Source organism: Pieris napi, chromosome 13 (assembly GCF_905475465.1).
Source record: "Pieris napi chromosome 13, ilPieNapi1.2, whole genome shotgun sequence".
In the NCBI taxonomy this organism is placed as follows: Eukaryota; Metazoa; Arthropoda; class Insecta; order Lepidoptera; family Pieridae; genus Pieris; species Pieris napi.
The window spans coordinates 2,248,389-2,273,289 of NC_062246.1; the positions used below are offsets into that span (position 1 = coordinate 2,248,389).

The 24,901-nt window shown below is 32.2% G+C and overlaps 5 protein-coding genes across 14 annotated transcripts in view; 2 read left to right on the plus strand and 3 right to left on the minus strand.

The window, feature by feature from the left end:
• The window catches only part of LOC125055008, a 31,514-nt gene extending 23,842 nt beyond the window's left edge, over window positions 1-7,672 (minus strand). For 3 of the 6 annotated variants that reach the window (XM_047657193.1, XM_047657197.1, XM_047657196.1), the window contains exon 1: window positions 7,464-7,672. The gene's annotated coding sequence lies outside the window, so the exon portion shown is untranslated. The remainder of the gene's footprint in view (window positions 1-7,463) is intronic. The other 3 variants (XM_047657195.1, XM_047657192.1, XM_047657191.1) reach the window with 1 other exon arrangement.
• Window positions 7,673-8,801: 1,129 nt separating this feature from the next.
• LOC125055013 (probable NADH dehydrogenase [ubiquinone] 1 alpha subcomplex subunit 12) lies at window positions 8,802-10,171 on the minus strand. The gene is made up of 4 exons (XM_047657206.1): window positions 9,965-10,171; window positions 9,748-9,889; window positions 9,301-9,357; window positions 8,802-9,064 (listed from the first exon to the last, which is right to left on the minus strand). Exons 1-4 carry the CDS (start codon window positions 10,066-10,068, stop codon window positions 8,927-8,929), a joined length of 441 nt encoding a protein of 146 aa, XP_047513162.1. The 5' UTR covers window positions 10,069-10,171; the 3' UTR covers window positions 8,802-8,926.
• A 167-nt stretch (window positions 10,172-10,338) lies between these two features.
• Window positions 10,339-12,120, plus strand: LOC125055011 (G patch domain-containing protein 4). The gene is made up of 4 exons (XM_047657200.1): window positions 10,339-10,534; window positions 10,599-10,750; window positions 10,819-11,090; window positions 11,322-12,120. The coding sequence occupies exons 1-4, from the start codon at window positions 10,489-10,491 to the stop codon at window positions 11,911-11,913; spliced, it is 1,062 nt and encodes a 353-aa protein (XP_047513156.1). The 5' UTR covers window positions 10,339-10,488; the 3' UTR covers window positions 11,914-12,120.
• On the minus strand, window positions 11,985-13,949 carry LOC125055012 (putative gamma-glutamylcyclotransferase CG2811). 5 transcript variants are annotated; one of them, XM_047657205.1, is made up of 5 exons: window positions 13,732-13,920; window positions 13,356-13,551; window positions 12,678-12,783; window positions 12,499-12,602; window positions 11,985-12,229 (listed from the first exon to the last, which is right to left on the minus strand). In XM_047657205.1, exons 1-5 carry the CDS (start codon window positions 13,795-13,797, stop codon window positions 12,210-12,212), a joined length of 492 nt encoding a protein of 163 aa, XP_047513161.1. In that variant the 5' UTR covers window positions 13,798-13,920; the 3' UTR covers window positions 11,985-12,209. The 5 variants fall into 5 exon arrangements, with proteins under 5 accessions (XP_047513161.1, XP_047513159.1, XP_047513158.1 ...); XM_047657203.1 differs by having other exon boundaries at window positions 12,471-12,602; XM_047657202.1 differs by having other exon boundaries at window positions 12,385-12,602.
• Window positions 13,950-15,634: 1,685 nt separating this feature from the next.
• Window positions 15,635-24,901, plus strand: part of LOC125055062 (pyruvate dehydrogenase (acetyl-transferring) kinase, mitochondrial) — a 39,497-nt gene continuing 30,230 nt past the window's right edge. Inside the window, exon 1 of the mRNA XM_047657274.1 lies at window positions 15,635-15,949. Coding sequence (XP_047513230.1) covers window positions 15,841-15,949 — 109 coding nt within the window. The 5' untranslated portion in view covers window positions 15,635-15,840. The remainder of the gene's footprint in view (window positions 15,950-24,901) is intronic.

A 24,901-nucleotide genomic window follows, 5' to 3' on the forward strand; every position in this document is an offset into this window, starting at 1 on the left:
ACAGCGCCATCTGTTAGAATTGTGACCATCAAATAATAAACAAATATTTTGCAATAAAATAATATTGCGGGTATAAATTGAGATGTAAGCTATCCTATCTTTTAAGTTGGATCATACTACACACGGTGTGCAAATTTGAATGATATCGGTTCGGTAGTTTAGGAGTCCATAGCGGACAAACAACGTGACACGTAATTTATATATATGTATTAAGATAATATGTAGTGGTTAATCGGCAACAATATTTGTTTAGTAGACCTAGTTTACCATATACATAATGTATAATATAATAACGAGATAGAGGAATATGCTATCCTATGACCTATTTCTGAGGTCGTAGATTTGAACCCCGACTTTGCACTAATGGACTTTATGGATATGTACGCATTGAACACTACACGCACGTATGGTGAAGGAAAACATCGTGAGGACGGTGTCTTAAGCCGCATTTACATTTATCTGACGTGTTGTGTTGTGATGCATCAGAACGGTATCAGTTTCATACATTTAATATGGAAGCGTTCACATTTATTCAATGCGGTGTGTTATGACGGCTTCTGATGTGTCGTGTCACAGGCGATCCCGGTCCGCGTCAGAAAGGGTGAGGTGCGGGGGGCGGTGCCGTGAGACGTCATACCGCATCAGACTAGTGTGCACGCGCCAGTGTTGTGTTATTACGCGTCAGAAATGGACGAAGAGCAACTAATTGAATACGTAAGACAATTTAAAGTGATTTATAATCCAAAATGTAAAGAATATAAAGATCAAGTTATGAGAGCAGCTATTTGGGAAGAGATAGGAGAAAAAACATTGCAAATGTGTGAACTCTCTGGGAGTCAAGACGGAACTGATACAAAAAACCGTCATAATGCATCATAACACGTCATATCAATGTGAACAGTAGCCATCACGACAGAGAGCATCACAACACAACACGTCAGATAAATATAAATGCGGCTTTAGACGTAAACAGACGCTTTGTCAGGCACAGACGGCTGATCACCTTCTTGCCTATTACAGAAATCAAATGATGAAGGAACCTACACAAAAATCTGAGGTCCAGACTCCTAATGATAATTAAAAACATCCGTTTGAGTGGTATTCAATTGTTTTTATTAAAAATATCTCAAACTCAAAATATCTTTATTCAAGTGGGTAACCAAGTACACTTTTGAATTGTCAAGTTAAATTAATTGTAAATTTACATTTACTACCAGTTCGCACTCTTTTTAATCGCCAAGTATTGTCATACAAATTGTTTGAACTGGAGCTAATCAATCCCAAGGATTTATTGATTAATTGCCGTTTAACGAGGGCTTTGAATTTATTTAGTGATAATACTCTAATTTCGCTTGGGAGTTTGTTGTAAAAACGAATACAATTTCCATATAAGGAGTGGTTTATCTTTTGGAGCACTCAAATTAGTTCTATTTCGCGTATTATACTGGTGAAACCATTTGTTTTAAAATCGTTTATATTTTTTGGACATACAACAAGGCTTCAAGAATATATTGACCAGATAGTGTCATAATATTTAATTCCTTAAACTTATTCCGTACCGACTCCCTCGGAGAAACACAACAAATACTCTGAACAGCCCGCTTCTGCAGCACAATTCGACTGTTAGCCCATCGGCAACTTTGTGGTTGGAGTAGTTCACGCACGAACTCTTGGTAAGAAGTCCTTCTTGGCATCTTACGTCGGGTTTAGTTCGATGACGATGCAATTATTGTATGTAACATTTCTCAAGTTTGAATCGTGGAACAATGGCTTTATTAGCATCACAAATTGATTTAGTTTTATGTAAACAATGATTGCATTTGATTGGGAAACGCATCATAAATTATAATAGGTAATCTTCTATGTTTGGCTTTGATGAGTTTTAACGCGTGAAGCAATGAATGTTTCTATGTGAAGATTCGAAGATTTCTATTCGATGTAATGAGGATTTTTTTAGAAATAAAATAGAGAAATTAATTTTAAAAGAAATATTATTTATGCCATATGTTCTATCTTTTTTATTTCTGCCAAATAATGACTATCGTACGAATGGCCTAAGCATTAGCCAGTCAGTTTATTAAATGTTGTAACAAACGCTGTGGCTGAACATCTTTCAGGCCGAGTTAAACGGCGCCGTTCAGTTAAACGGCTAGGCTGTTAATTGTGCGGCTAATTAAGCTGGGCTGTGACATATATATGCAATGCAACGACATTATCTATGACAGAGCGTGGCTGCATACATAGACAAAAAAACATAATTTAACGTAATAAAATTAAAAAAAACTTTAAAAGAGATTTCCTACGGTTAAATACGGAATATGTTAATGAACTTTTAAAATCAGCGAATTAAAAGATGTCAGAAGACACTCCCACGCAAGCCAAGGGTCAATTTACCAATTCACCAAATCAGCGCCCTTTTGCAAAAGGGGGCCATATGGCGAAAGTGTTGATATGGTTTGTAAATTTACCTCTTCTGGTAACTGAAGTTAAGCAATACCTGACTCGACCCGCAGTTGGATGGGTCTACATGTCTAAATAATCTAAGATGCTTGAAACCTTTTGAATATATACGTGTACATATTGTGAATTAGTCTAAAACATTCCAAAATTTTCATATAAATAATAAATTAATACTATTACTATATGTTAGATATATATCTATTAATATAACTACCTAATTAACGCCATCGACCTTACAATTACGCCAGCTACTCCAGTTCACATGCTTTGAAAGGTCATCGTACAATTACTTTTTATTTTATCACAATTCCTACTCAAAACTATAATTTAAGTCAATTTTAAGTTTATTGTGAATCACTGAATAGAGACTTCGAAAAAAATATGTTTTAAATTCTGACTAGTAAACACTAACACTTTTGATATGTACCTACTAAATACTATTATTAGGATACGATACGATATACTTTGTTTCAGAATAAATTATTGATTGAAAAACTCAAAAAAAAATTTTTTTTCATTTTATTTGAAAAATAATTTGGATCCAGGGGGCCGACCTCTAAATCCGGCCCTGAGTTCTCCGTCAGTATTTCAAAGATAAGATACTCAGCCAGCAAAATGTTAAAAGGTGAGGTGCACTAGTATACATATTTAAAATGATATTGTGCATATTATAAATAAAAAACTATTAAAAGCCGTAATAGCTTCAAAGACATAGCTAAGCCTAGTTAAAAATAGCATCATCATAAAGACGATATTTCTTTATTTACATACGATAACTGTGGGAGAAATTCTTGTTTAATCGAGCAGCTTTTTATCAATCATTTCGCTTGACACCACCGACATGTGGTCATTGTGCTCGAATTACGAGCCCGTTCACTTCATATTTTTATTAAATTACCCTGAACACCATTCAAAAAGTGCCTTTAAGAAATATTCTTTATTATGATAAAAAGCTTGTGCCCGCGACTTCGTCTGCGCAGGTACGCAGGATTATTATTTTGAGTAGCTTATATTAGCGTGGCGTAGTAAAAACTACTAAAAATATTGACTACTTAAGAGAAACATTTCCATCATACATTACATATGTAACTCTAGCGGTATTGGCAGCACACGTCAGAATAGCTCGCAGATGGTAGCTTTTTTCCTACTTGATAATTTGGACAATTCACACAATATCTTTATAAATTGTACCCTATGTGTTATTCTGATGTATAAGCTATATTATTGTAAAGCTCCAAATTTTTTTCTAGATATTTTCATCACTCGATAATTGTGTATCATGCAATAATGTGGTGTAGTCCATGCTTTTTAACCCAATAGAAATTCATTAAAACATTATGATTTGTGAAATGAAAGATACAAATTTTTGGCTGTAACCTAACCTAACCTGAACACAAACGCCACTTATCAAACAAAAACCAAACAAAAAATGTAATTCACTAGGAACTGAGACAATATAATTTACATCATGCATGTAATATTATCATTATTTTTTTTTAAGGGGTCCAAAGCCATGCGCGTCCTTAATATTACTTGGGGTACATACAAGTCGTTAATAACTATAGAAAAAATTGTTTATCCGTGGTGGAGCCGTGATTCGACAAATTTTCTTTATGTTATGTTATGTTCATTAAACGAAAACAAGCAATGAGATTGTCAAAATTTGATATTGAAAATTGGATATATTTTAGTAATTATTATTTTGTTATTAGAGACCTGCAGCTGAGTTTCATCATCGGACGTCAAGGTAAAATACAAAATACCGTCCGTATCACCTCGACGTCCGTCGTTCCACAACTGAGCGTTTTCTAAGGCAGTTTTTGTAACCTCACCACCACTATGTGGAACCAGCTGCCCACTGAAGTATTTCCGAACCAGTACGACTTAGGGTCCTTCTAGAAAAGAGCGTACCAATTCTTGAAAGGCCGGCAACGCACTTGCGAGCCGTCTGGCATTGTGAGTGTCCATGAGCGGTTTCACTTAACATCAGGTGAGCCTCCTGCCCGTTTGCCTCCTATTACATAAAAAAAAGTAAGATATATATTTAGGCTTCCAAGTACATGTGCTAAATTTCGTTAATGTTAGATTTTGTCCACAGATTTCTCGGAAACCAAACTTATGATCTGATAATCTTATTTTACTTTTAACTTATAAAGAGTACATTGTCACAGAATACAGTACAGAGTTGCATCAAAATCCGTTAACATTTGGATAATCTACATGTCAAATAAGTAACTTTGATAGGTATTTTAAGTTTAATGTGGCATTGAGAAAAACCTGTTGCTATGTTGTGTTTAATAAACAATTATTTGGCGAATTTATTAGTGTGAATATAGTTAATACAACAAAGATCAATCTAGTTTTCATAAAAACGTAAACGCAACCACAGTTACGCAAGCGACAAATCCAAGTGTGTCTAATCAATCCACCACTCACGATTTAAAAGGAATTTCCAGTAAGTAGGAATCACGCGCAAGACATGATCTTAATCGAGGGCCAAGGCATTGTCCCGGCACGCACGGCGCTCGTTAAGAGCGTTTAGTTTTTCTAAATATGTCGACTACTCTATACTATAACTTAATAGTTTTCTGGGCTAAACTTTCCAATATGGACCACCGATTTGAATGACCATATTTTTTGTAGATAGTACTCGCTAAAAGAAAGCGTTTTGCAAAGTTTTAAGTTGCGGAAACTTAGGGTTCATCAGTTACATTTATTTTTACTTTCCATACAAATGGGCAAATTGTACCTTCTCTCATTCATTTCACAAATCATGATGTTTTTATTAATTTCTATGGGGTTAAAGAGCATGCGCCACCACATTATTGCATGGCCGACCATTGCCGAGTCATGAAAATATGTAACAAAAAATTGGAGCTGTTTTAAGCCGTAATTCGACAAATTTACGAAGTTTCTCATAATTCTACAATATTGGATTAATATTAAAATGCAAACATTGTTGCGAAATGTCACATTGTTACATTGAATTCAATACAAGCGTGTTATTTATATAAATGAACGTGTAAAACCCCGAAGAGTTTTTTTTTATTATATTATACTCGTGTAACTATACATATAAACATTCCAATACTTAAAAGAAACCTCAAAATTAAAAAAAGTGCGTGCGTACAAAGTACACATGTCAGAAGTGAAACTTCTTTGTATATTAATTATAGAGTAATCAAGCTGCCCAAATCCCAAAATTTAATTTTGCTAGTCTTTCTATATTAACGAATGATACTAAGGCTAATTAAAAACTAAAATTAGTTGTTATGTATATAGAAATACCACCATAAATATGGTAACAATTACCAAAAAATATAACAAATTAATTATTATCATAATTGCTAACTTATATCCACATTTTCTAAAATAGCCAACATGGTCTTAGCAAAAAAGGTCTTGGTTCTATGCCCTTATAAAAATACAAAACCAACAAAAAAATGGTAGTTAATTTAGTTATGTACTTAATAAAATAATAATGATATTGATATGTATTAAAAACACCATCGGGGTTCAAGTCTCAATCGCTCTTTCCCTTTTCTTTGTCAAAAACGCTGCACATCTTCGTGATTTTCCGTAAAAATTTTACCCTCATGCGCTTAAAGAAGTTTCACTTGAAAAAAGTAACCTTATGAGGTTTACCCCGGCATGAGTACTGGTTTACATACAATTCATATTTAATGAAGAAACATGCTTACTGTAAGCACGCGAAATTGCGATATCCATACGTGTTTAAATTTTACTTGTCTTACGATCTCACGTAAGTAAAATACCTATTAATCTTCCTGATTCGATGACAATATGTAAGAAAGTTATTATATATATATATATATATATGTAAAAAAGCAACTTTGAAAATGTCTCGATATGCACACACTATTTTTAACCATTCAAAACACGAAGATTTTTTGTGTCAGTGAGTAGCTGGCACTATTCTCGATCTTAGATATGGTTGTAGATTTTTATATGACTAACAAAGATAACATAAGTACCGTTGATTGTTACAATTTAGAACAGTCATCATTGTTATAATTGAAACTAAGATGACAAAGAAGCATTCACAGTTCACACCTAGAATCCTCTACAATACTAAGAAGCTTTAGCGGTATCGTTCATCGTATAAAAAATCTACTGTGACGTCTTCATGGTATATTTTAATTTAGGAACCTTGAACGATTGATATTTCGACTGACGTCAAGTATGCAATATGTATAGTAAAAAAATATAATTAAGAAGCTTTTGAAGCTAAAAGCGTCGGACTTCTCCATGCACGGGAACGAACGAACTTTCATTTAAAATTATTGTAAATGAGATCTTGTTATCTTTAGTTTATTCATGTAATTATCTATTTATTTAAGAATCGATTAGCCAAATAAATAAATAATCAAAACCATAGAGCGATGCTGTTTTCGGCTGACTTTTACAAAAAGAATGGGAAGGCGAGAGGTCAAACCGTGACGAGATATAGGCCGACACCCTACGCTAAGCGGAATGTTAATGGATTGAAACAAATGAACGCTTTTGTTCGATCATCTACCGACGTGATTGTGGATCTTAATAGCTCAATCCCTTAAAAGGTTTAATTTTCATCACAGTAACAAGTCCACCATTTTACAATCCCGAACAAAATCACCGCCTGATAGGACTTATCCCTTAGGATGTTTTTCCTATTATTAGTTGATCAAACTTTACCTTTTTTTGCCTTAAGCCTTGAGTACAAAGTAATTATTTTTGCAAATGCTAGAACTAATAGTTCAAATGAATACATACATTTATGTATAAAGAAATTTAAGATATAATTATTATTATGTTTATCGATAACAATAACACCTCACTATAACCACTTACCCAACACCCACGCGAACTTACGACACAAAAAATTGTAAGTTGAAACTTGAAAGCTTGACATATCAAAATGTAACGTTTACCAAAAAATTTGGAAGTTTTATATTTAGTTTGTTACAACTTATGAGCTTGTTATAAGATATATAAACATTTACCGTAAAACAAGATGAAATACTGGTCACTATAACATTTTGCACACACTCTAAACTCGAAAAGCTGAAAGTTATTACTTTAACCACAGCATATCTACATAACCACCTTTCTGTTTAAACTTATGCCAAACTAACACAAGTTACTAAAGTTTTTAAATTTTTAAATCAAGTAAGCGCTAGCTCTGCAGCGCGTCGCATTTTAACTGAATAAGGAGTCAAGATATTTTTACCTGCCAGTAAAAAAAATGTGCACGAAGTCGGTTCATAATTTCATTGTCAATTTTGAATCATATTACCATACGATAAAGTATATTTTCGTATTGATCTTGTAATTGCATTAGTGTTGTCAAAGCTCATAACCGTACAGCGGATATTAAGACTTATTAGAATGGTTTAAGGTTTTAACTTATAAAATACGTTACTATACATCAATATGTGTTTGCATGTAGTAGTGGGCAGTTGTTTAAAATCAAAGTTTTCCAAAGTTTTATGTTGTTTTAAAGAACTTCGTGAGATATTTTTATAAATATATTAAGCTTTATTTATTGGAAAAGCATGTAGTGGTAGTTGTAGAATAAGCCTTAATAATATTGTTGTTACGAAGACATATTATGAAAACTCAAATTAAACTTAGAATGCTAATTTATTTCAAACAAAGCTTTTACTTCTACAAATTACAATAGCAGAATTTAACAATTTCGTTCAAAAATAAAATATCTTTAGTAGCACAAGTTCTACGTAAAATAAGTAGCTAGAAACCTATTTTCTCAATTTAAAAAAAATTATCTAGATAATAATTTTAGGCTGATTCAAATCTTTCTTGAACAAAAAATAACTCGGAGTCTTATAAATACAACTTTTTCTATAATCAAGAAAAAAGTTAAACGACACAAACTTTGAGAGCCACTTGCCAGGACCCGTAGACCCAAACTGGTTTTCTCAGTGAAATAATAAAATAACAGGCCTCAATATGAATTAAATCATTTCGGCTTATTATCTAGGCGTTTGCCGAAATCTCCGTGACTTGTTACCAAGTGATAGTATTCAACTTGCTGATCGGTCACGTTGGAGATCCTAGGTTCTATATATACTCGTATCTTTAAACATCGATGAGTAGAAATATTTAAAAAAAACATCAACCTAGTAATCTCCTCTTTAAGGATTTTGTAACAATAAAACTTTGCAAAATTGGCACCTTTCCTTAACGAAAGTGTCAATCCCTGGTTTTAGATTTCTGTATGTAACCTGTGCCTTGCTATTTATTCCTTTTTAAGACTTCATTTACGTTTACTGCACTTTGATATATGTAGTCTACAGTTTCCAAAAATAACTAAAACGAGGTTCTATTTCCATTTACATCTTTATTTCATTTACTACTTAAACTAAAGTTTTCAGATTGCTAAACAAAAATATTAAATTGAATGTTGTAGAGTAACTAGAAGTTGTTGATTTCATGAAGTTTCAAATTAGACTGTTGATTTAGGCTTTGGTTCCCAAGCTTCAACTTTCGGCCTAGTTGTGCTGTAGGGTGTGTATTGCCCAGTGGTACCAGATAAATTCTCATTCCAATCATTCATCCATTTGTATTTGGGTCTGTTTGGGTCCTGCAAATATATCAAAAAAATATAAGTCTAGACAGACACCTGCTAGACATAAGACTAGAATAAATTTATTGAAAATTTGTGTTTTATTAATGATTTAAAATTATTTTCAATTTACATATTGGTATGACACTTTGACTTAAAAAACTCCCATAGGAATATATTACGCAATAACCCAGTAGAACTACAACTCTTATCGCTTCTGAACATTATAGTTTGGTAGTTCAGTAGGGACTTACCAAATGTGGTGGCAGATCGGTTTTGTAATGTAGCCAACCATACCACTCGGCAGGAACCTGAAACAGATTGTGAAACTAATAACCACTAGCCACTTTTTAAACTATTTTCAAAAGTGTTTATAGCAAAAATCAAGTAACATAGTAGGGTTGTGCATTAATTTATCTAAATTTTTTTACATGCATTGCAATAAAGTGAGTGCACATTCACTTTTAAAGTGGCTTACCAACAAAACACTATAAATATGGAAAATAGATATTTAAACCTAGGAATTAATTTATAACATAGAATATTGATATAAATATGTAATATATTTTAGTTACAAATGTATTATTTTAGTTGAACATGAAGATTAATTTGAAAAGAAGTATGTGGCTTCTTAAATAATATTGAAAAAGATGTTTTGATCAAAAGTCAAATTATAATATTAATTTAATGTCTATACAAACCTGACTTCCATCATAATTCATGTGAAATTTGTCTGAGTACTCTACCCAGCGATTTCTTCCATAAAAATACCGAGGATTTTGAAAGTATTTATTACCAAATTTATCTTCACCTACAAGTGTACCATCCTTAAGCTCATCTTGCCTGCAAAATACATTTAATAAAACTATATAAACTGGAATTTCAGGTAACCTGAAAATTACATAATAACAACTTCACCTATACAGCTTAAACAGGGATCCACGTATTCCACCATTTTGTTTAATAATGTTAAAAAAGGTCGCAACTTTATCAAGCGCCAAGAATTTTGCAATGTTAGACATTTTTCTACTCTTGTTTATTTTTATTAAAGTTGGAAAATCATCATTTAGTGCCTGGTTCTATTTTCTATTGTTGCTACTTGCCAGTTGCCACTTGCCATAGACAGATTGCCATTTGCCAGTTGCCACTGCCACTTGCTGACAGCTGATTTTTTTTTTTTACTTTTTTTTTAACTGATGTGACCACAGATTCACACTCGACGGCAATAATGTGCTTTGTGCATCAGTGATCAGACTTCCAAGTTCCAGATCTGTAGAATACTTTTAGGTTATACCTCAGGAAGTCAGGAGTCAGGCTCAGAGTCAGCTGTCAGACTCAGATACCGAAGTATTAGGTACCTAATACAACTAACTTATATTAACATTTTTTTATAACTAATAACTATATTATTTCGGAATCTGAGAGAGTAATGATTGAACAACATGGATTTCGCACGTAAACAGCTTGAAAAGTATGGCTGGACCGACGGTAGGGTCAGCTTACAAAGTTCATAAAGTAGTCGATCAACATTTTAATTTTTAATCGTTTTCAGGCAAAGGACTTGGTAAATACGAAAATGGCATATCTCAGGCGTTGAAACCGAAGTTAAAGCGAGGTGTTACAGGTATAGGACATGATGCTGCAGCAGAATTTACGGAACATTGGTGGACCAAACTGTACAACACTGCAGCCAGTAATGTTGAAGTAGGTTTGATATTTTATATAATAAAAATATTGTATAAATGGTTTGCTTGATTTAGTAAAATGTCCAGGTCACAGAAAAAAACGGAAAAACAAAGAAAATTAAAAGCAAAGATGCTGATTTTGAAATAACCAATTCCACATGGTCTTATAAAAAGAAAAATAAAACAAAATCAAAGAAAGAATACACTAACTTCTTTGTAAAAACATCCATTCTAACTAATGGCGGAGTAAAAACTGAAGATTTAGAAGAACCAGAGAATTTAGAGGTTAACAATGGGGATGTTGTAAAACTGACAGATGAAGAGTTATTTGCAGCTTGTGAAGGAAGGACAGCACATAAGTATGTAACATTTAAGTAATTGTGTTTTGCTGAAAAGCTAAGAAATTGAATTTGTAATAATATAATCAAACCTTACCTGAGGTTTTAAGTGTTGCAATACACCTGTTGTGTTTTGGGGTGACAGGTCCTGCAGAAAAGATTTATAGGTTTATACCTATTAATTTTAATAGGCCTATATTTTTTAAAGTCAGTACTTAGTTGCCTTTTTACCCTTTAAATTGTTTTTCACAGGGGTGCCCGTCATGGAGTAAAAGCTTTGGGAAAATTAGCAAGAATTGAGATGCAAGAACAAATGTTGCTGCAACAAACAAAATACAATGGATATTCTAAACCAAAGAAACATAAAGCTAATAATACAGTTGAAGATGGAACTATATTAAATAATAGTGAAGACAAAGACAAAAGACAGAAAAAGAAAACAAAGGATGACTGTTCAAGTCATACAGAGGTCAGTAGATGCACAGAAAATTTTAAACATGTAAAAGATAAATGGACAAACAGTACAACATTAGAGGCAAATCTGTACAATACTGCAGAAAGTGGAGGCATCAAATGTGGAAAAAAGAAAAATCTGTTACTCACACATGACACTGAAACAAATGTAGAATGTACCCCATTAGAAGTAAAGAAAAAGAAAATAAAAAAGTGTAAGCTAAAAACAGATAAACCGGATGATAATGAAACAATAAATGCCCAAGAAACACCTATTAGAAATAATGATGGTAATAATATTGTTACAGTAGAGAAGCAAAAAAAAAGTGATGTAATGGAATATTTAAATGTTGATGTAAAGGCCAAGAAAAGTAAAAAAAAGTCTAAATAACTTTCGTTACATTTTATTATGTATTTTTATTGCATCATATATATATCTATAAAAAAAGAAAAGGCCTTGGGAACAGTTTTAAAATTTATTAAAATTACTCATAGAATAGGAATGGAATAGGTACAATATTTAAATACTCTCATTTGTACTATAATTTTCATATAAAAAAAAGAAATATCAACCATAAATTGCACAATATGCCCTTTAGTTATTTGTATCTATCTTTCTCATTGTAAAGCCATGTGCATCTTATTAGGTACAAGAAGACTATTTCTTTAACAATTCATCCAAATCCTCTAATGTGGCCTCATTATCACTGAAAAAATAAAAAAAAAATGAATTGATTATGCCAATGCTTTCCATTTAGGAAATTGAATAAGAGAAAAGAAGTAATTTTAAAATAATAGCCACAAACAAAATTCTTTAAGCATTCTATACATTTAATAGCTTCAAGAGGCAGATATTGTTTACATCTAGACTGATGCCCAAATTTTCATGTCTATGAAGGCTTATGTTTAATTTCAGAATAGTAATCATGTGTTGGATCACGCTTTGACCTTTCCAAATATTTTAATCCATGCGCACCACTAGAGGAATAGTTGTCATAAAGCTGTTTTCTTAAAAGATCTGATCTGAAGTTTTTCAAGAAATATACCCAACACTTCATTATTTCTTCTTTGTTTGTCCCTCTGAAATGAATATGTGACTTATAAAACTCTGAGGTCTGTAGCAAACAGTTTCAATGACTGGACAACCATACATACTGTGTCTTGACAATAATGTCATCAATTTCTCTGATATACCACTTTGGGTGGTCCTCTAATATATCAAGTTTACTAAGCATCATATCATCAATTTTAAAAATTTCACCTGTAACAAGAAGTACAAATAATTAACATCTTACAAAACTATATTCAACCCTTATAAAAGGTTTCTCTGGGCTATGATAGTCACTTTGACACTTTGGTGTCTGACTCAGCAGTTAAATGTCACTATGCCTACCATGTGAGAGGACTAACCATTAATTATTGACAACCCACAAGGGGTAGAGAGATAAAATTAGAGACCAATAATGTGTGGTACTTCCAACAATTGTACCCATTTTGCCAGTTGAATTGGCCTTGCGGCCTAATGCACTCAGAAATGAAACTTAAAAATATAACTTGCCATTTGTAGGTTTAGGTGAGGTAGGTGTGACTTAAACATTTAAAGTTAAGTTACTGTAAATGTGACAATAAAATTTGTGTATCTTGTATAAATAAATAATACTACTCTGCATTAAAGCTGAGTCTAATACACTCTTTGAAGCTTTAAAGACAGTTAAATAAAAGAAATAAGTGTGAATTTGATAATTTAATTTCATTTGATATGCGGAAAGAATATTCGTAAAATAATTTCTTAGAATGTTTTAATATATAAAAACTATAAGATTAAAAAAATACCTTTGACATGATGCCCATCACCAGGGCTGTACAGTAAAAAGGGTATGTTATACTTTGTTGCAATAATTAGAGGGTATTTATTCTTTGTATAGCCTTCACATACAAATTTTCCACATCCATGGTCTGGATTTGTTAACCAATGGTAATTGGGTTCATTGCGTTTGAGAGTTCCATAAACAAAAACCTGGTGTGACATCTGAAATTATGTTACTCCTATTAGAATTTGATTATTTTCTAAAAAAAATATGTTTACTTTACTTTTGTTACTTTGAACTCTTTGAAATTACTACTATAACTTTGAAATTATTAAGGACTAGTGAATTAATAGTATATTGACACTACTGAGAAATTATAAAATCAATTCATAACTTTCTACCTTTCGTATTAAGTCCTCTTTAACTAACAGGTGTCTAAACAATAGTAAATTGAAGAAAATAATCATGTAAATAAACGATCTAATAATATTTTCCCAACAAAATAAAATAAACAATTCAGGGGGAAAATAGTAGGTTTGTTTTTAATTCTATCATAATATACATTCTATCGACTATCAGACGATGTATGTACATACTTTAAATTTGACAAGTTCCACAAACCTTAAAGCACAGAGTACTCAGTACATTATATAATAGGATGCCTGAAAGTTTTCAATATCTACGACCAACCAAAAAGTATGTAATCACTTCGTTTTTAGTGATAAAAAATAAAATTGATAAAGAATGGATAAAAGTAGATATTACCTTGGTTTGGATGTATATAATCTGAGCAGTAAAAATATTTATTAATGACGAGAAACACCTAGTAAATAAAATAAATTAATAATATTGGGGTTTGAAATTCCCCTGTTCCGCAATATACAAAATTTAATTGAAAATAAAATCGACAAAATAACATAAACATTAATTTTCTATAATTCTATTTAACTAACTAAGATATGATAAAAACATAATTTTTATAATGTTCTTGAGATCTCGAAGAATGTATAATATGTCTATCTCACTCGGCCAACACAAACACTTTTCTTTTACACTTGGTTTGAGAGGTAATTTCAAAAATGAAGTAAAAATACGTTGAAGTAGTAAAAAATAACTGTTGTATTTATGTGAGTACATTTCACATATTTATATATGTTAATCAATGACCGAATAATATTAATGATAACAATGAGATGGAACGATTCTTATTTTGACGTGATAACGTCTTTAAAATCGTTTTAGTCGGGTGACATGTTCAGAAACTTGTGTCACACCAAAACCTCACGAGCGCGATCGCAGGTATAACGAGAGAGAGACAGACCGATCTCCCGTCTCATCTCGAGCGCTGCCAGTCATTCCGTGAATGTATGAAGAAAAATGTATATCATAGTCGAATAAGTAAACTTGTCATTTTACACCCGAAATTTATCATCAAAAGTGTGAATAAAACGATAGATGTAATTTAAAATTTGAAAAAATTGTTATCTTCATTAATTCCTTACTTCCCAAAAACTTATATCACCAATAAGACGTTATCACGTAAACATCTCGATCGTAAACCTACTTTACAAACAACCAATATTTTTTTTATTTTATAACTTTTCTTTCTTCGAATTCAGGTTTTCTTAACGTTTCTTGGCAGACAATTTTTTGCGTTTTCGTCATTTTCTTTTCATATATTAATTTTAAAGCTTTTTGTACTTTTCTTTTTATCTGTTCTACAGTTAAACGAGACAGAATAAAAATAAAAATCGAATCGCTTCAATGTCTCCTTTTTTCCTTCTAACACAATATTATTACTTAAATGTCATTGGGATAAGGTTCTATTATTTCGTCGAAGGCATCGGCCTGGATATCGCGCTGCGTATTGCTGTTGCTGATATTTTTGAAATCGTACATTGACGTTTTATGATTTGATCATATTACGGTCAGAAAGAACAAATTTGACGTCATGAAATTAATTTTTTTCGTTATTTAAGCTGTAGCCAGGCTTTGAGTTATATTTGGTTTAGTTTGTTGATTGCGTTCGAAGCTTAACATAAATTGTATAGAATCGTGTGTTTGTAGAGAAAAAAAAATCTTGAATGAAGTACCCCCTAAAAATCCCCCTAAATAAATGTACCCCCAAAAAAACCCCTGGACATCTTGGTTACACATAAATTTGGGGGGAAAAGCCCCAAGTTGGCAACACTGCTTGATGGAGGACATATTTCTTCTACGTTTTACGTAATTATTGATAGGTGACATAGTGATAAACTGTCAACTGTCAACGTCTGAATGTTTTGTAGAAATAATAATAAAAAATACTAAATATTCAGATTTCAGTTGCAATTTGGCATTGGTGATTGATACTAGTTTCCGCGACTGAAAAATTAAATAATAATCAATAATAAATAACGCTATATCAGTGTAATAGAGAATTATGTGTAGCAAACAACTTTAGTGGTACTTGACAGTATCCCGTCTCTTATTCATATTTTTCGTGTTCAGTGTTGTGTTAAAAAATATAAATGAAAATGAGGTTGGCAGGCACGATATTTAGCAATGTTACAAAAATGCTGGACTTTTATTCACAATTTAACCCATCACCATTATCTATAAAACAGTTTATAGATTTCGGTAAGTTTTATATTTAATTAATATTGATACATAGCAAACTTTGGATGAGGTTAATGTACTATTCTACGAAGGTTCTAGCTTACAATCGAAAGTATACTCGTTACTTTATTTATTTAATGGCTTCGGACTCGTTTAGATATTGTTAACCAAATTTTGAAATACTTTAGTTTCTTATGTTTATTATTCACAATAAAATATGTTATTGTAAAAATGTAAATTAACCTTGAGGTATTTATTACTTGAACATGTTTAACAGAAATAGAAATTGGATGTTTTCGTATTTCTAGTTGCATTGTTATAAAACAATGTTTTTCCAACTTGTTTTGTACTATGTGATGTAGTAGATTCTATGGAAATGTAATTTTGATTAAACTAAATCTTGTTTCTTTTATAAATAGGTACATACAGAGAAACCACAGATGTTGTAAAATATGCTCATTTATTACTTAATTATTAGTAATTGAATAACTAAGTGCTGGATTTCAATGCTTTTCATTAGGATATTTTTTAAAGCTTAAACTATTTCATGGTTAATATATATTCATACTTCCTTATTGACAAAAAAAATATTCAGTCTCATTTTACCATTTTGACAAAATACTTATCTGTGTTCAATTGTTTATATGTAGTATATTTTAGTTATTGTGACCAACTGTTGATGGATCAGTATTCAATTGAATTAATTCTTGGTGTTCACAATAATTTGCAATGACAATTTGACATAACATTATATGTTGTGTTATATGTATGTAAATTGTTTACATTTAAAAATACAGCTCTGAGATTATTTACCAAACAAAACATTTCTCATACTTTTGTTTTGCGATTGTGATGTGTGATTTTAGATGACTCTAAAAATAAACAACAAATTGACTGATTTTGTATAATTCTCTGTATTCACCCAAAGGTTCTTCTTGTGACCATTGCTGGCAAATTAAGATTTCTGATAAAGTAATAAACAAGTTAATTTGAGTCTTTGAAGTAGAAATGCAACAAATATGGTTATAGCAATCTATGTACATAACATTTAACGATTATGTTAACAAATACCACAGTGTTGTCCACATTAAAATGTGTAAAATTATTCTGATGATAAATAATAATAATATATGTAGGTATGTATGACTACTATTTGTCACATGTGTAGTTTTGACCTATACACCTAATTAGCTTAAAATGAAATTGGAACCAACTTTTGGAATTTATTCATTGTTCCCCTATGTTTTATCGCAGACAAAGTAGGTCACAGTTAAATGACGCGACAATAACACTGTTTGTTAACGCATTATAACAGTATGTTTCTTTTCACTACATATACTATAATGTTAAATGTTACTATTGATACTTATTATTGAATGTATATTTCGAAAACAATAATTAGGTAAATTTTTTATATAGGGTTTTCTTAAGATTTATAAACAAGTAATTTTACGTAAACACACATTTCTTCATTTTTTTGACATTTGGGAGTCAGACTTTTCGAAGTCTTGTTTCTGAATCTCATCCTTAATCCTGACCTACAATATGTCTGTTGTGCATCATGCGGCATGCCTAGTCATGCTTACAGTCTTGTTAACCTCATAATTACTGAACTTCTCGTAGAAGGGTTTCATAAAAAAAATATTTTATAATCACAGTCTGTTAACTCCTATTACATAGTATTTTTAACCAACTTTATTAAATTTTTTTAAATGTTTAAGTAATTTGTGTTGTTTATAGCAGCGAACACGTTGTAATTATAAGTTAAAGCATAAAACCGGTTTCAGAAAAACAATAAATATGATCTCGTGATGCTAACCTCAACCTTCGCAGAACTTTGCTTCTGTTTTATAATAACATTGCACTTGATATTATCGGTATGAAATACGCAACCGCATAGTGTTTTAGTGTCGAATCTCAGGGAAATATTTTATATACGATATATGTAGTACTTTGCCCCGCTGTTTCGACAGCGTTAAGCCAATTAAAAATTATTCTCAAAAACATCGGCGTAGGGCGCTCCGCGCTGATGACCTAGCGGTGTGCTGTATAAAATTTTCATATAAAAATTAGGAAGGGATTTTTATGGTCTATATATTTTTAGTAAGTAAATATTAATTGTTTCTAACGTATAGTTTATAAATTTTAAAACAAAGTTCTCTTTGACAGAATGAGGGCAGTGTTATAGTTAATACTGGCCAAAACATGTTTAGTCTAACTGGGCCAAATTATCAAGTACACCATTACTGTGCTAACAAAGTAAAAGCTCATTTCGTGCAAGTTGTCACGTACAATCTCTTTTACTAAATCAGCACATAGCAAACATTTGACAATCGACCGATTAGCATGATTTAATTCAACAAACCGGCCGAACGAATGCTTAGAACGAATTTTACGATTTAAATGTATGTATATGCAGCTCAAGCAACAATACAACTTTCCATACAGTTTGTGTAGTTTACTACACGTATTCTATTCGAATGGCGTTCGTGCCTGCAACACGGAATGCTGATGAAGATTTCCATACAAAAATCTATCTTTACTCTTTTACGATTGCTATTGATTCGCCAATGTACACTTAATTTTCGATACTGTAAGTGGCTCCAATTCTATACAAACGAAACTTGTTTTTATTCCGAACTATAATTATTAATAATATATGTGTATATGTATAATTATACTTTGAAAAGGTTCTAAATCTACGAAAAATGGAAGGATTTGAAGAAAATATCAGTGAAACAAACGAAGAAATGTTTTGTTAATTTGTCAGAAATAACTATATACAAGTTATAATTGAAGATATTGATTTTTCTGTAAATGATAACATTGTTTTTCATCTTGCTATCAACATTGTTACAATAATTTACAATTCTCTGCCCTTGAGTACGTATTAGCTCGTGAAGATAACTCTTATCATTAAAATAATGTATTAAACCTTCTAATGATCATAAAGTAATGTAATTGATAATTTTTTTATTCATGGTTATCGATATACATATACTGACTGTTTCGCTAATACCTACTCGAGAAAAGCTGGAACGATTTGGCTAATTATGAGCTGGAAATATTTGTGGAAGTTCAGGGAAGGTTTTAACGGTAAAAATAAAGAAAAACATTAAAAACGACGATTGAATATTCCAGTAAAAACTGTCGTAGGGAAATATTTGATGTATTTTTATGAATAAAAAATGGTCATTTTGTGTTTCATAGCTGTAGTGTGAGTGATTTAATTTTGACACAAATATATATATAGGTGATACGAAGTTCACGGGGTCAATATATACGAATTAATTTTTGTATTTTATTGCTACAGTTTTATTTAAATAAGCTTTTCAAACATAACATTTTTCCAATATTCTTTTTCGTTGTTAGTCGATTTTAATGTCGGTAATGTAGTCTAATGCCATGCTTTCTAATATAAAAAGTCACTTTTAAAAGGTTGTTAGTCCAATAAAATGCCAATGCAAAGAATGCAATGATAAAGAAAATAGCACTGAATCTTGGCAAAAGGTTTCATTAAATGACGTCCGATTTCTATTAAAAGACAATTTATGAAGTATGATAATCTGTCTTTAAAGCTTCATAATAAACATATGTATTTGACACTGTTTTGTAAACATAGTTATCTAAAAATTGCATGTGATTCAAAGTAATGTTTACTGTTAAACTCTGTTGATCTTAACATTGTCCAATCGGAAAGTCATCGGCAAACTAAATTGGGCAGGCTCATGTACAAATATATTTTAATTACATTAAGTTTAAATATATTTTACTGTTAAGTGATAGTTACAAAAATTCAAATCAAACATTTATAATCCCGTCCGGAATTGTTCTGGGGCCTTAGTCAAGATGCCTTAACAGTAGTGTATGTTGAAAGACAAAAACTAAATTTGTATGAATGCTTTTCGACACGAACTGTCATTTCCATACAAATTTAGTTTTCGACTTTCGACATACACTACTGTTAAGGCATCTTGACTAAGGCCCCTGGTGTCCTTGGGTAGAATGCGTAGCGAACCCCGAGGGCCCATATTAAGGGCATGTGAAGGGCTGAGGTGTTTTTAGTGGGTGGGGTCTCGCTACCCCTCTGAATAGCAGAGGGTCTTGAGTGTAGATCCAGCCCCACAGTCCCCGCGTCAAGCTCGACATCCTTGATGCGGGCCTGCGTAAGCGCATTTTCACCTCGTATAAAAAAAAAAAAAAGGCCCCTGGTGTATCTTTAGTGAAAACGCTTTTCTACTAAAGATGCACCAGATCACACCAGTCCCAGTAGGAGCTACCATGTAAACCAACGGCAAGGTTTTTACGTGTTAATTATGGTTCTTAAATTACACAAGTTTATTTCTTCTCGATCAAAAACAGCATCCGATAAAATTCGAGCTAAAACAAAAGACATTTATTAGCATGGTACGTCATTGTTGAATTGACTAATGTGAGACCGTATTGTCGCACGTTACTGACGTCTAAAATCACATATTTTTAATTATCATTAAGAGTTATTTTACTTCATAACGCTTTTTATAGCCACGTTTCATACAAGTCAGTCTCAAAAACACTTTATTTTTAATTCTGTCCAGCCTATGGGAATGGACAAAATTCTGTGATGAAGTACCTAATTTTTTTTTCCACAAAAGAGGCAACGCTTATAGAGGTCACAGGGCTAAAGAGTTCATATTTTGAATGTTTTTAAGCATGGATAAAAATTGATGTATGTAATATTCATAAAAAGTTACACATTCATTTAAACCATGCCCCGCAAAAATGCTTACGCAGTTTGACTGCAGGTAACTCGTTTTGTATAAACATAGCTTATAAATTATTAAATTAGATTATATTAAATAATTAATTTATGTAAATGGTTACAACGTATTTAATAACGTATTAATATATGTGACAATTTAATACTTCCTTTCTGTAACATTCTCGACCTCCTGTATTGCATTGTCGACGTACCTACTGACATTGATTAAGGACGAATCAAGGCCAGACGCGAGGAAACTCCTCGTTTGATTAATTTATTTGCCTTAAGATGACAGCATAAACTGCCAAGAATTCAAGCTTCAGCCAAGGTTCAAAATTCAAAATCATTTATTTCTGGACACGAACACGGAAGTCACTGTTCGCTGACTCTGAATCTTACTGTAACACCTGGACCTAGAATAATTATTGAACTTAAGTTTAATGTCTTGCTATGAGAATATTGTCTTCTGTTTTTCTTCAAAAATTCGTTGGAATACTCAATGAAAAATATTGAGACTGATCCACCTATATTACGCAGTTTAACGGTCTTAGATAATTATGAATATTATTAAATATTTTTTGTAAAGCATTTCTTTCGTATTTTTAATAATATAGATTATATATAGATTACATTAGGTAATTTAATTTATCAATGTTACGTCAACCTTTATGACGTGTGTACTCTAATCGACAATGTTTTTGCGTTATGTTATAAATTATTATTATATTATGTAAAACCGATAAGGTTTGTGGAAAGCATGTTGGATATGCAATCATAAGATCATGTGGCGTAGATATTGACATTATTTCTATGTGCACATTTAAAATTTGCTCGAAAGGTGAAGGAAAACTTCGTGAGGAAACTGGTTTGCCTTAGACCCAAAGAGTCGATGGCGTGTGTCAGCAGGCCGATCACCAACTCGCCTATTAGATTGACAAATGATCATGAAACAGACAGAAATCTAAAGCCCACAACAAAAAAGGTTGTAGCGCCACTGATAAATTTTATAGTAAGGGTGTAACGATAGATACATTTCTAGCTTCGTTTCGAAGCTAGAAATGTAAAGCGTTAAAAAATTGTGGCTACTACGCCGTAACACAATTATAAACATTTACCTCATGTTCCCTAAAGTTTACTAGAGTTGCCAACACGCTAACGATTGGCATGGGGCCATGCCGTGAGCATACTGTGTAGGTCAAAGTCATATTAACCAATTTAGCTTGTAATTGACTTGCACGAACTCTTCAATATTAGGTACATTTTTAAATAGCTATTATCACTAGCTACGCGCTGTGACTTTGTGATTTTTAATAAAAAAATCTTATAGTCTTCTGAGAAGAAAAGTTTTTTGGATCTCTAAAATCTCTATTTTTGAGAAATAATGATTCATTCGTATGACTGTTCCGTGTCAAATTAAATGGAATTCATACTCAAATATCGACTATGATGTTAGGGTTTACTTGTATTGGTCCAGTCTGGATAGATTTCTGGTGAGCAGATTTTGTTACTCACTGGAAAAGCGTTGAATACATGAGAGGTGTATATAATTTTTTTTTTTAAAGACAATTCACACCAATTGACCTAGTCCCATGCTAAGCTGGTGAAGCTTGTGTTATGGGTACTAGGCAACGGATATACATACATATTATAGATAGAAATATCATATAAATACATATTTAAACACCCAAGACCTAACCACAACACCAAATGCTCATCACATCGATGTTCGTCTCATCCGGGGATCGAACCCGGGATTCGCAGTCAGGCATACTAACCACTAGACCAATGAGTCGTCAAAATATGCATCTGTATTACATTCCTTTGTTTTGGTTCTGGCATTTCTCAGAAGTTTAACATAAATTTTGTGACGACATTGACTTCCGTTGTATATGTGACGTGAAACGGTTGCGATGTAAAATGTAGATTGAATGAATTATACAAACAATTTTACTGTATTTGTATAAGCACAGGGGCTTGACCGTCTTTATACAAATGTATTTATATGAAGATGGTCACGTGACCAGGTATGAGCTAGTGTGAGTGAGCTGTTATTCCTTATTATTGGCATTAGTGTGTTTAATTAATTAGGATAATTTCACAAAATATATGCTAGTCGTAATTTTGTCTTTTTTTGTCACTTCCAATAGCGATCGCAACGCTTCCGATCTTAATCAGTCCGTGCGATTCCAAGGTTGCGATACCAGGGCTATGGATATAGAGAGATTTACATTGCACTTGGATAATCGCGTCGGAATCAGTATCGCTATCGTATTGGAAGTCACAGAGTAATGGTGCTAGTGTTAGACATTTCAATCAGTTAACTTCCGCGCGATTCCAAGGTTGCGACACCAGGGCTATGGAATTTGAGAGATTTTTATCGCACTTGGATACTCTCGTCGGGATCTGTATCGCTGTCGTATTGGAAGTTACAGAGTAATGGTGCTAGTGTTAAACATTCAGTGTTTTAAATTATCCAGTAGACACACTAGTATAGAATATACCTGTCACAATTTGTATAGTTATGATGACTATTTCGCGTAATCTTAATATATATAAATTACGTGTCACGTTGTTTGTCCGCTATGGACTAATAAACTACCGAACCAATATCAATCAAATTTGCACACCGTGTGCAGTTTCATCCAACTTAAAAGATAGTATAGCTTACATCTCAATTTATACCCTTATTTTATTGCAAAATATTTGTTTATTATTTGATAGTCACAATTCTAACAGATGGCGCTGTGTTGAAAGTACCAACGTTTCACATAAGCTACAATTTAATGGCATAACCACCAACAAAGCATGGTGGTCCCCATGACTGGTGTTTGCTACTATGGAATATAACAAAAACCTTAGCCACAGCAACGCTTGGCCGAGTCTACTAGTTTAGTATAATATATTTTAGATTAAACGTGCCTTTATAGGATATCAAGGATTATTAACTTTAAAAACAAATATTATCTTTGTTTAAAATATGGTCATTCGCCTTTAATGTTTTGATTCTATTAAGTATATATGTATGATAAATATACATTGTGATAGTGTATGTGTGAACTGCTTATATATAATAATTATATTTCAATGCGTTATTATTTTTAAGGGAAAAGGGTTTTCCTTCAATTCTATTATCTCTACGTTAGATCGCTGCAACAATTACTTCTTATCATACAGAACAGCTGATTTGGTCTCTGTTGCTTTCATTTAGAATTCATATGCTCATTCATTGACTTTTAATTGTTATGGCCTAGTTGTGAACGGCAAATAAGTTGACCACAGATTTATTTAATAAAAAAAGCTCACAGGAGCTGATATTCAAGTTTTTTTTTTAAATATATAAGGGCCATTAATATACTAACTACTATTGCAACAATAATTAACAACAAACCAAAAATCATTATCTAGAAATGCGCGAAAGAACTTCAATATTGTGTCGAGATTACGTACATGGTGATATAAAGATTCTCGTAAATCCTATATTAGTAATAGGATTTTCCCAATTCGACTTAGGGTCCTTCAAGAAAAGAGTGTACCAATTCTTCAAACGCCGACAACGCACTTGCGGCAATGTAAGTATTCATGGACGGCGGTATCGCCTTATATTAGATGAGCCTTTTGCCCATATGCCACATGTTATATATAAAAAAATTGCTGTAACAAAGAATTGTTTTCTTCAATAGCCTTTGATAACTAACGCAAATACTCAAGTCCGCGTACTTGAAATATTGTTCACAATACTCGAACTAATCTTACAGATAATCGTATTTATCAATATCAAGGGAGGCCGATGACAAACAGTTTTGAAGGTTTTCCATGTTTCCGAGTGAGATAAAAGAATTGATAGATGTCCCTAATCGTATCAATCGCAAATCGCGTGTAAAGTTAACAAGGCTAAATACGCAAAAGTTGTGTAGACCTAGGCTTTCATGTACGACTGTCAACTCTGGGGTTCGATCCCCGACTGTGCACCAATAGATTTTCTGAAGTACCTAACGTAATTAGATTTTCTGCAATTTAACACACACACACACACACACACACACCCTCTCTAGTCAGCAGAAGTAAGCAAAGCTCTCAAAAATAATAGTACATAAACGTATTATTTTTTTGTAGGAATCCTTGAAAATGCATTTCGTTTTCAAGCATAGACAATGTGTGGGTAATATGTGTAAAAAACTAAATAAAATATAAGTAATATAAGAAAATAAAATACCCCCCCTCCCCCTATAGTG